Genomic DNA, 12,300 nt, shown 5'->3' with positions numbered 1-12,300 from the left:
CAAAATAATCAGATATTGGCAATTTTACACAACATCCACCCTTTTTAAACTTTGCATCTTGCCTCCTGAAGATCATGCATGAATGATAAAAGTATATAAAGTGATCAAATGAAGTGAATGAATGAATGGAGTTTACATTTAGTTACCCAACATCTTGGGCACTGTAGCTACGCGCCAGATCTGCAGTGACACTGAAGCTCGGAGCATATGACCTGCAAGACTTTTCTGGGAAGCTCTCACCTATTTCTAGTATCTTCTGACCATTCATTGAAACATATCTATCTGGCAGAGGCCGGTGTTTACCGGGGTGAGGAAGTTTGTTATGCAATTACGCATTTGATCTTTTTATTTATTGCGTAAAATCTCTCTTCTTTCAGTGCGCAATTTAGTGAGACGTTTACTTTGAAAGGCTAATTTCCGATTAAAAATGAGATTATAGAGGGAGAAATAGGCCCAACGATATTTATCTTTTAACATATAAACATTTTAAAGTGCTAAATCATCCCCAAATAAGCCCGGAATGGCTCCTAGACGAGTCCAGATTGTGCGTAATTGTGCGTAACGCTGTGCGTAAAAGTGGAACTGTTCACAGGAAATTACATGTCCCCAGGAAACCTTTCACGCCCTTTACTGTGTTTTCCTTTTTCATTATAGATATGTAGCGTAAATAAACACTTTCTGGCCAGCAGCCCTATATATTCCATGTTTAGAGAGCCCCCATCCACACACCCCCACCCCTTTCATGCGCCATCCAATCCTTACGCAGGGACAGCACTGACGGGGGTCAAGAGGAAAAATAGCGTCATATATATACGCCCCAGCGGTGATTTCTTGCTCCGAGTCCACTCCACTCTGTGCTACACTCCTTGTGTTGTCATCCGAACCAGGAATTGTCTGTGCTTCAGGAAAGTACTTCTACTATCAGTTGAAATGGCACCCAAGAAGGACCCTAAGGCAGCTGCCCCCGCCAAGAAGGCCGAACCTGCACCAGCACCAGCACCAGAGCCTGCACCTGCTCCCGCAGCAGCCCCGGCTATCGACCTGTCCGCCGTCAAGGTACAATGAAATAACGTGAAAGCATGCTATAGTGCTATAGGGAGGGATGGAGACGTGAGGGAGGCCGATCAGGAGGATCTGGGACTGGACTTTTTGCATTCATACTGAGAGATGCGTGAAATTTAGGCTGAGTTTAGTGGTTTTCCGAGAAAAGAAGTAATGTCTTTTTCTATTTATATGTCAAACATTTAAGGGAGAAACAATGTGAGGATGAAAGATGACTACTTATTTGTGGTGCAACTGCAGACCAGATCTATGATCTATGACAGGGGTGGGCAACTGGAGGCCCGGGGGCCGCATACGGCCCGCACCCTCACTTGAAGTGGCCCTCAGTACAACTACATGCATTTGAGCATGAAATCTTAAAAGTGCAGTGTAAAAAAGCACAAAATGACTTCTTGTAATTAATGTTGGTCTGCTGTTCTTGCACTTGAAACAACAGAAATCACAGTTTTTTATTTGCTTCAAACCTTTTGTATTCCTATTTATACTGTTATACATGCATCTGAGCATGAAATATGTAAAGTTACTGCACTGTAAACATATTTAAAAGTGCAGTTTCGTCATGATCTATGATGTAAAACAGTGAGTTAGTGAGAGCAGCAGCAGGTCTGAAGGACTACATGATGACTGAGGAGAAGGACTAGAACCATGGATAGCGCACCAGAGTTTAGACCACGCCCCCCTGCTCTCCTGATTGGACTATCAGAGTGGTGACTAATGTGTGATCGCTATGCAGGGTGACACCAAATGTGGACATGTTAATGTAGCTAAAGATGGACCTCCACAGATCGGGTGAAGCTAATTTTGGCAAAGAGACAGCTTTAATCCCAGTGTATACCTGATTAATTAGGATAGATTAAGTGTAAAGGCCTATTGACTACAAGTGGTTGTATTGTTTATTAAATTTGTATGTTTTGTACTAATGTGTCTGCTTTGTATTCTCACCTAGATTGAGTTCAGCGCAGACCAGATTGATGGTAAGTACACGTCAGTTTACCTTTTTCTGCTCTGTGACCCTCAACTCATCCTTCTTTTTAAACTCTCCCGGCCTGCTGCGTGACAAATCAGAATAGCCTTCGACACAATAAATCTCTAGGTGAGAGATTGATGAGGCTAAAACAACGGAGAGCACTTTGTCCTTGCCTTAAAGAAGAACATAAGCTCAGTGTCAGTCTGGTGCTGGCTCTTAAAGTCTCCATGACAGATGGTCCCTTATGTCACTTTTGTGCTTTGACATTCTTGACATTCCTCGGTTAAAACAAATAAAAACTACAGGCATATTTTAAACAAAATCATACTTTGTTAACTGAATGCATTCCCAGTTATTTATAAAAGGAAAAACTATACATCCTGTAATCACCATCTGCTGTTAATGCAACATTTTATGAATAATAGTGCATTAAAAAAGTTGCATTTAGTGCTACAAAAGCTTCTATATAAAAAAAAACAACACAAGCTTATTGTGCCAGTTGCCAAAACAAATACAGTACATTAGTTTTAAAGGCTCCAAGTTAAAATCCAATCTGCGTCCTGATATCAAATGTTTATTGGCCACTTCTCTGTGACATATCAAACCAGATTCAAAGGTGTAGGAGTGTAGATAAATGATGTGATTAGTGTTTGTTAGAAAGACAAACCTCCCATCTGATCCTGGAGCAGACCACCTGACCGGACCACCTGACCGGACCTGTCTAATTCCTGGCTGCTGGTTACGCTGCAGTCAGCATTCCCTACTTTTACTCAGAGGGCCGTGCCTTTAAAAGGAGGGGGCTCATATTCTCAGCTATGTTTATCAATTCCAAGGTGGTCTTTTAAAAGAGCCAATGGTTCTGCAGAGAGAGAGAGAGAGAGAGAGAGAGAGAGAGAGAGAGAGAGAGAGAGAGAGAGAGACAGCTGCGGTACCAGCAGGTTGAGTGGTGACAGAGCTGGCTGTGGTTGCGTCTATATTTCCTCCTCCTATAGAGACGTCTTGCCCTTGTTACATGTCGCCCTTGTTCTGTTTCCTTTGTGAGTCTGTAGATGATCTGTCTCCACCTGCTGGCAGAGCTGCAGCAGCTACAGATACACTTTGTCTAATACAGTTTAGCTATTGTGGTGCAAATGCATTTTACAAATACAACAGAATTAAAGATATTTTTTGCAGACTTTCCTGCAACTGTTTTCAGCTTTCAGGTCATTTTAAATGGCTTTTTTACTTATTAATTTATCTTTTGTTTCTATTTGTATTTCTGTACTGTTTGTAAATGTACTCGTCATCACTATAAATGAGGGAAACCTCCTCATTTTTTGTCATTGTTTTGTGTTATGTGTGTTTTGTTTTGTGTTTTTATGCAATTTTTGTGTTTTTTTTTGTGAGTTTGTGTTTTATGTGTGCTTTTTGTAATTGTTTTGTGTGTTTTTTTTGTGATTTTTCCTGTTTTCATTTGACAAATACTACAGAATTAAAGAAAATTTGTATATATATTCAATTTATGTTATGCATTTTATTCATATTTATCATGAATAACTTTGGAAGCTGCAGCCCTCATATATAATGATACATTATGATGTTAATTATTCAATATGATATGACTGCAGGAAAATAAGAAATAATACAAAAATATTAATACAAAATGAATTAAAAAGAAACCCTCATACAAAAAAAGACAAAAGCAATTAAATGTAAAATGCTGCTGAATAATTTAAAGTCCCTCAAGCATTATTATGAAAATGCATATTACAAAATGAAGACATCATGCTGTGTATGCATTCATACACACCTCACAAACACAAACCAGGTTATGAATTAATATGATTATAGTGGATTCGTTATTCTGGAGTCCATGAAAGTGGCAGAGAGCCCTGCTGCTGTCAGCTTCCCTCTAAAGTTTTTCTGGCTTTTCCAGAAGTTTCCATGTCCCGTTTAACGCGTCAACTCTTTTTCAGCAAAGGTTAAAACCACCTGATGATGAGAACATGATTTTACTGAAGATTTTGTGATTTTTTTCGAATTTTGCAGTGTGCATTCATTAAATGTTTTTTGTGCATTTTTGTCTTTTTATGTGTGTTTTTTGTCAATTTTGTGTGTTTGTGTATTTTTTGGTTTTTCTCATTTTTTGTGTGTTTTTGTGTGTTTTTTGTAATTATTTTGTGTGTTTTTATATGTTTTTTGTATTTTTTGTGTTTTTATGTGTTGTATTTTAATGTTTTTTTGTGTGTCTGTGTTTTATGTGTGTTTTTTGTCAATTTTGTGTTTATGTGTATTTTTTTGTGTTTTTTTGTGTTTTTTGTCATTGTCAGTGTTGTGCTTTTTTATGTGTGTTTTTGTAATTCTTTTGTGTGTTTTTGTGTGTTTTAATGTGGGGTTTTTTTGTAATTTTATTGTGATTTTTTATGTTTTTTTTGTGTGTTTTTGTGTTCAAAATGTTGATACAGTAAGTCAAATTAAAATAATAATAATCAGGTCATATAGGTGAGGTTGTGCTGAAAACAATGATACCAACATGGCAGGTTGAACACTTTTTAAGTCGTTTATAGGCAGAATAAAATGAGTCTAAATCCAACAGAATAGCCCCAGACTCCAAAGGGTTAAACTGATGATTTCTCCTCCTCCTCCTCCTCCTCCTCCTCCTCCTCCTGCTCCTCCTCCTCCTCCCCCTCCTCCTTCTCCTCCTCCTCCTCCTCCTCCTCTTCCTCCTCCTCCTCCTCCTCCTCTCTGCAGACTACAGGGAGGCCTTCGGTCTGTTCGACAGGGTCGGAGACAACAAGGTGGCTTTCAACCAGATCGCTGACATCATGCGCGCTCTGGGACAGAATCCCACCAACAAGGAGGTCGCAAAGATGCTGGGAAACCCCACCGCTGACGGTAAGAGATGCTCCTCTTTAACATTTATTCTATCAGTTAATGTCTTTAGAATTATAATAATGTTTAATTTGTTATTTTTCAGACTTAGACTTCACTTTATTGATCCCTTTGGGATGACTTTCCTCAAGGAAACTGAAGTTCCAGTAGCATACAAATACATTTTTAAAATTTTTTTTTAGAATTTTACTTTATTAATTTCTGTGGGTCGTCATAGTTACGTACCAGGAAGTGCATCAAAACAACAAAAATTAAAGAATTTCGTCAATATCAGAGTTTCAGAATTTCATCTGTTTTATTATGTTCAATGCTTCCCTCAATACCAATAACTGGTTATACAGACTGGAATCAGTCCTGTTTAGTTAAATCAAGAGTTTTTCTTTCTTTTGAAATCTTTATAGAGAAAAAATGCATGATGCATCATCTGACACTACATTTTAAAATTAGAGCAAGTGGCAAAATCTTCACCTTTGAGTAAATACACAAATCATGCTCATGGATTAATACATTGATAAAACACTTTTTGCATGCACTATAGCAACCAATGATACATTTTAGTTGTAAAGCACTTTTCTAAACCAGAAGTACACTGCAAAAAAAGAAAAAACTCAGAATTTCAAGGCAACAAACTTCGATAAAATTTCAAGTTGGACAATTAAACTAAATATTTTAAGTTTTGTTTTTGAGTTTGCTCAACTCTGAATTCAGATTTTTGAACTTATAATTTTACATTGTAATAACTTTTAATCCTTACTTCTGCTAACTTCTGCAATGTGCTGAATTGGCACGATTGTAACGCCGCTATGAAATGTCAGCTAATGTTGCGACCACAATTTTGAGTTAGCATTGATACGCTAATGGTTACTCTTGTAACTGTAACAAGCAGCACCGCTAGCATCAGTTAGCCGCTAGCATCAGTTAGCTGCTAGCTTTCGCTAATGAATTTCACCACTTTCCTGCATTTTACAACAAAGAAATAAGAGTTATCAGAACTATTGTCCCTTGTTTTGAACCCCAACTTAAAGATATAAGTAACAACAACTCACAAACTTGTTTTTGAGCAGACAACTGGCTTCCTTTGTTGTGCTAACTTACATTATTGCCCTAAATGTCAATAATTTATATTTCCAAGTTTTACCAACTTAAATCACTGTTTTAGGCCAAAAAATACAAGTTGGCTTTTTTCACAGTGTAGAAGAAGCACACCACTCTGATATGTAGTTCAACATTAAAGTTGGGTGTGTTTGAATGTCTCTACTTTTAGAAAACAGTGCAACAATACTCTTCTTCCTTAAAAGCATTGGTCTAGCGTTGCTCTTTATACTTTGCTTTGGTAAGATCATAGAGAAGACTTGTGAGGTGTTCCTCTGATCTGCTCCGTGCAGACAGGAGACGATGCATCGTAAATCTCTACAACCCTTAAACTAAAATAGCAACATGAAGCTCAATCTCTCCTGACAGAACCAGGTCTGAGCGTCACTCTTGACTGGCAAAGTCAGAAATAAAGAAATAAACAAAACATGTTTCTGTCCAAACTGTCACAACAACCTGTAGAGAGAAAGTTCTGCCTGGAGAGAAATCATTACTAACGCTCTATGGTACATATTATGATGCCAGTTAGGAAAAAAGATTGTTTTTTTGTCTTAAAATAGACTAAATCAGGGGTCTCAAACTCAAATTACCTGGGGGTCGCTTGAGGCAGTATCAAAATGACCAAAAAAAGACACAAAATGACTAAAAAAAGACACAAAATGACCAAAAAAAAGACACAAAATGACAAAAAAAAAAGACAAAATAACCAAAAATAGACACAAAATGACCAAAAAAGGACACTAAATGACCAAAAAGACACAAAATTACCAAAAAAAGACACTAAATGACAAAAAAAGACACAAAATTACCAAAAAAAGACACAAAATTACCAAAAACAGACACAAAATGACCAAAAACACACAAAAAGACACAAAATTACTGAAAAAAAAGACACAAAATGACCAAAAAAAGACACAAAATGACAAAAAAAGACACAAAATGACAAAAAAAAGACACAAAATGACAAAAAAAGACACAAAATTACCAAAAACAGACACAAAATGACCAAAAAGACACAAAATTACTAAAAAAAACAAAGACACAAAATGACCAAAAAAAGACACAAAATGACCAAAAAAAAAGACACAAAATTACTAAAAAAAACCCACACAAAATAACCAAAAAGACACACAATTACCAAAAAAAAAGAGTAATTAAAGGGACCTTCCACACACAACACAGTAAAGTGCCATTCATATAAAACTCACATTAAACTTTCATATCAAGTTTTTGAGGTTTGTTGTCTGTAGGCAACATTGTCCCATAACGGTGCACAAATGAAAAAGAAAGTTTTTAGAATTAATTTTAACATAATTTATTGAATAAACATGTGTAAAAGATTCAGTAGCTTCAACAGGGAACAATACAGAACATTTTAAATATAAAAACATTATAAAAGGAACTTTTTTAACCAGTTTCTTGTCTGAATGTTGCCTGTAGGGAACATTGAACCATTGAACCAACGACACATTGAAATGAATTTTCTTCAACAGAATTGTCTTCAACAGTCTAAGTGAATGAAACTATCAGAAACGAAGGTTTACTCACCTATCAGTAGAAATATATTTTATTTCCAGGTGGAAAAGCACAAGGAAATGACGTTTTGAGTGATTTTTGTGGTGCAAAATAGCAAAGCTGTTTCCTTTGGAAAAGTCTGCAAAAAAGGGGTTTCAATATGGCCGCCTGGAGGTCATGTGACAAATTAAAGCATTGCTATTGGTTCCCTATACTCTTCCCTCTTTTTAAAGTATTGCATCACTCAAAAACCTGCAGTGTAGAAATTTGACAAGACAAAAATGGGGGCAGCAGCGTTTCATAGAGCAGCAGTTCTCAACCTTTTTGAGTCGCGACCCCCAATTTAACATGCATGTTGTCTGTGACCCTCGCTCACTCAACAGAATCTCACACGCACAGTTCAGATCACCCAAAAAAGAAACAAAATGACCAAAAACAGTAAACAAATGACCAAAAAAGACATAAATTGAGCAAAAAAGACACAAAATGACCAAAAAAGACATAAATTGAGCAAAAAAGACACAAAATGACCAAAAAAGACACAAATTGAGCAAAAAAGACACAAAATTACCATAAAAGACACAAATTGAGCAAAAAAGACACAAATTGACCAAAAAGGAAACAAAATGACCAAAAAAGACACAAATTGACCACAAAATGACAAAAACAAGACACAAAATGACTAAAGAAAGACACAAAATGACCAGAAAAGACACAAAATGACCAAAAAAGACACAAAATGAACAAAAGAAGACACAAATTGAGCAAAAAGGAAACAAAATGACCAAAAAAGACACAAATTGAGCAAAAAAGACACAAAATGAACAAAAAAAAAGACACAAAATGACCAAAAAAGACACAAATTGACCAAAAAGGAAACAAAATGACCAAAACAGACACAAATTGACCACAAAATGACAAAAACAAGACACAAAATGACTAAAGAAAGACACAAAATGACTAAAAAGAACTCAAAATTACCAAAAAAAACCCCACAAAATGACCAAAAAAAGACATTAAGTGACCAAAAAGACGAATACACATGAACACTTTAACACAGTGGAGACAGAGCTGACTACCAAAATGATTTGGCGACCCCAGAAATCTCGCGACCCCAATTGGGGTCCCGACCCCAAGGTTGAGAACAGCGTACCATAGAGGGTCAACACTGACATGTATTAACAGACTTTATTCTCAGAGCTGTGTCTCCTCCTCCTCTGATGAATCTGACTGTGTTGTGTGTCTGTTTTCCTGCAGACATGGTGAACAAGAGAGTGGAGTTCGAGGGCTTCCTGCCGATGCTGCAGACCATCATCAACAGCCCCAACAAGGCTCAGTTTGAGGACTACGTGGAGGGTCTGCGCGTCTTCGACAAGGAGGGAAACGGCACAGTGATGGGAGCTGAGCTGCGTATCGTCCTCTCAACACTGGGTCAGTCACATACCTAAGTCTGTCTGTGTGTGTGTGTGTGTGTGTGTGTGTGTGTGTTTCTTTAACCCTCTGGAGTCCATGTGTTTATTGAAAATACACATGTTTTATTTACAGTAATAACTTTATTTATATATGATATGTAGACAAGCTGAGAAAGCCAGTTAAAGTTCAATCATAGGAGCTTTCACAGTGTGACATTTATGTTTCTAGACCATTTTTATGTTTTTATTTATAATGAAAACTATTACTATTTTTAATTTACATGCAAATAGACTGTTTTGTAGTTGAATTATTTATTATTTTTTCAGCTTTTTTTGTGTGTATAAATAGTTTTAAAAAATGGTACATTTCTATAGACACTTGTGTCTTTTGTTTGTGTTTTCGGTTCCTGGCAGTTTTTATACTTTGTTAATTAAAATAAAATGAAAAATCTGCTAAACGGAGACAGAAATGAATGTATAGGAAGTTGACAATTTGAACCAAAATCTCCTGTGTTATTAACGCTGGTTGTCCTGTGCTGCCCCCTACAGGAGAGAAGATGACTGAGACTGAGATTGATGCTCTCATGGCAGGACAGGAGGACGAGAACGGCTGTGTCAACTATGAGGGTGAGATACTAATATATATATATGCTTGTTAATGTTATACTTCATTACATTATTGGTAAAAAGTGTATTTTATTATTGGGAAATGCACTTTATTACATTATCAGGTTTTCTTACATTTTCAACGGACTCAAGTGCAGATTTTTATTACATTATCTGGAATTTATTACATTCTACAAATGTGTTTTAAACAACCTGGTCTCACAGGAATCCGTGGAATAGCCACGGAATCACTCAAATTTCCGTGAAACTGACACGGATTTCGCTACAATGCAAGTTAATGACAGTCATATTTTTTCTTGTAGATTTGCCACTTTAATCTAGTAAATTTGCAACTTTTTTCTCGAAATATTATTTTTCAGACTTATTTTTTCCATAAATCTCTTAAACAATTTCAGACTTGTTCAAAACTACCAAACATTAAATAATTTTCAGAATTTTTACACTTTTTATGCCAGTTTATATATTTGAAATTTCTTCCAAAAAACACAAAAAATGAATTATTTCCCCATAGAATAAATAGTAGGGAACTGGGGTTTTGGTGGTGATTTGAGTCTTGGAAGGGCCACACACACTAAAACTGCTATAAAATCACCATACAATAATATTTTTTTTTCATTCACGTGACTTGGAACAAACCAATAGGAACAAATATCCATGGAATAGCCACGGGATATGACTGTCATTAACCTGCATTGTAGCAAAATCCGTGTCAGTTTCACGGAAATTTGAGTGATTCGGTGGCTATTCCACGGATTCCTGTGAGACCAGGTTTGTTTTAAAAGTGATTTTAGTGGATAATTGACTTATCCCTGTCTCTCCTGTTCTTTCTCTTGTGTCCTGGTGTCCTGCAGCCTTTGTCAAGCACATCATGTCTGTGTAGGAGCTGCTGGAGAGCATCGTATTAGTGCAGACCCCATGGTGTCAGACATCCACTCGCTGTTTCCTGCTCCACCTGAGGAAGCAGGGGGAACAAAGGACTATGAGATGTCATTTCCTGAACCCTTTTTCTTTTTGTTCTACACTTTTTTTTTCTTCCTTTTGTCCAACTGGTGCTTTTCTTCCTCTCCTCCTCCTCCTCCTCCTGCTGCTGCTGCCGTTCGGGAAGCTTTCCTCCTCTTCATCAAAGTGCCCTGTCTAAATTGGGGATCTCTATAATCACTGGGGTTTTTTTTGTTTTTTTAAAGTGGAGCAGGGATGGAGGGGGAGGTGGGATAATGACGACCACCCCCTCCCATCAACTCACGGTCTGGCTGGCTCTCTATCTGCCAGTAAAGTGACTGGTTTGGCCCAGGACTGGCCATCAGAATTAACTCACTCCTCACCTAACCCATCCCTAGGTCTTAACTTATTGTATCCTCTGCCACAATAAACTTTTCACAAACTCTCTTTTTAGTTCCACATTTCTGACTCGATTTATTCAATGCCGAAGCTGTCTTTATGCTAAGCTAAGCTAAGCTAAGCTAAGTGTCTGCTGGCTTTATTTAACTCTTTATGCCCTCCTTAAATTTACTACCCTCTGGTGTCCCTAGTGGTCCAAAAAGGCCACACACACTAAAACTGCTATTTAATCACATATATCAGTATTTTTTTTCAGACTTTTTTCCCCCATAAATCTCTCCACAACTTCAGACTTGTTCAAAACTACCAAACTTTTAACTCTTAAATTTTTAAATCTTTTTATGCCAGTATATATATTTGAAATTTCTTCCAAAAAACCCCTAAAAAAAATGAACTATTTCCCCATAAAATAAATAGTAGGGAGCTGGGTTTTCGGTGGTGATTAGAGTCTTGGATATGTCAAAGATTAGCAACAAAATTGATTTGATTGCATTAGTATTTTTTATTTAATAATAGTTACTTCCTCTGGTGACCCTTGTGGCCAAAAAAGCACACTAAAACTGCTATAAAATCACCATACAATAATATTTTTTTCAGATTTTTTTTCATAAATCTCTTAAACAACTTCAGACTTGTTCAAAACTACCAAACATTAAATCATTTTCAGAATTTTAACCCTTTATACGCCAGTTTATATATTTGAAATTTCTTCCAAAAAACACAAAAAATGAATTTTTTTCCCATAAAATATATTTTTTTAATTTTATGATGTTCCAGTCTGCAAATAATAGACTTGTTTGGTACAGATCCAAAATCATACCATCATTTTCATATATTTTTCAGTGAAGATGACCAGAATGTTGCAAAAATAATTCCCTCCAGTTTCGTGAAACACACTGAAATTTAAATATTAGTCAAATGAATCACATTTGCATATTTATTTTTCAGACTTTTAACAGTATGTCTCATACTCTCAATAGAAAACAGTACACCAGAGTCACTTTTTGTCCTTTTTATTGTCATTAATTATTGTAATTGGTGTCATATCAACAAGAGAAAAACTGCGTACATCTACTTGACCTTTTAAATACATTTACAGTTGCTGTAGGGTGGAGCAGGAGGTGGGAAGGGGACACATGGAGATGGGGTATGCAGAAAAAACACAGAAGCAAACAAACAGTCGCAGGTGAGGGCAGTAAGTAGGCAGGAGGCAGGTTATACCACAAATGGCGTCTGAAAAAAGAAACTAGATCACCCAAACACTTTTTTTCCTAACAGATGTAACAGGTTTTTCCGAGTTCCCTCGGTGTCGTTTTATTTTACTTCATGAATTGTCTTTTTAATGGATTTTTCAAAATATTTTTTTTTTCCACGTTCTTCTCCCACATATTGCAACAAAACATCCAGATACGGTAG

The 12,300-nt window shown here is 36.6% G+C and overlaps 1 protein-coding gene across 2 annotated transcripts; it reads left to right on the top strand.

The window, feature by feature from the left end:
• Nucleotides 1–652: 652 nt before the first annotated feature.
• On the top strand, nucleotides 653–10,932 carry myl1 (myosin, light chain 1, alkali; skeletal, fast). Of its 2 annotated transcripts, none has more exons than XM_059342808.1 (6): nucleotides 653–1,026; nucleotides 2,009–2,036; nucleotides 4,760–4,903; nucleotides 8,765–8,938; nucleotides 9,469–9,546; nucleotides 10,398–10,932. In XM_059342808.1, the coding sequence occupies exons 1-6, from the start codon at nucleotides 703–705 to the stop codon at nucleotides 10,424–10,426; spliced, it is 777 nt and encodes a 258-aa protein (XP_059198791.1). In that variant the 5' UTR covers nucleotides 653–702; the 3' UTR covers nucleotides 10,427–10,932. The 2 variants fall into 2 exon arrangements, with proteins under 2 accessions (XP_059198791.1, XP_059198790.1); XM_059342807.1 differs by having other exon boundaries at nucleotides 653–1,056.
• The last annotated feature ends 1,368 nt before the right edge of the window (nucleotides 10,933–12,300 follow it).

This window comes from Centropristis striata, chromosome 10 (assembly GCF_030273125.1).
Source record: "Centropristis striata isolate RG_2023a ecotype Rhode Island chromosome 10, C.striata_1.0, whole genome shotgun sequence".
Classification (NCBI taxonomy): Eukaryota; Metazoa; Chordata; class Actinopteri; order Perciformes; family Serranidae; genus Centropristis; species Centropristis striata.
Note: the sequence above shows the minus strand (reverse complement) of the source record. Positions and strands in the feature narration are given on the sequence as shown.

Excerpts from the sequence above, each read along its gene's own strand:
- myl1 (XM_059342807.1), top strand. The coding sequence starts at position 703 with ATGTTTAGAGAGCCCCCATCCACACACCCCCACCCCTTTCATGCGCCA. Across the intron at positions 2,037-4,759 it reads CAGCGCAGACCAGATTGATG|ACTACAGGGAGGCCTTCGGT; the intron begins GTAAGTACACGT and ends TCCTCTCTGCAG. Across the intron at positions 8,939-9,468 it reads TATCGTCCTCTCAACACTGG|GAGAGAAGATGACTGAGACT; the intron begins GTCAGTCACATA and ends TGCCCCCTACAG.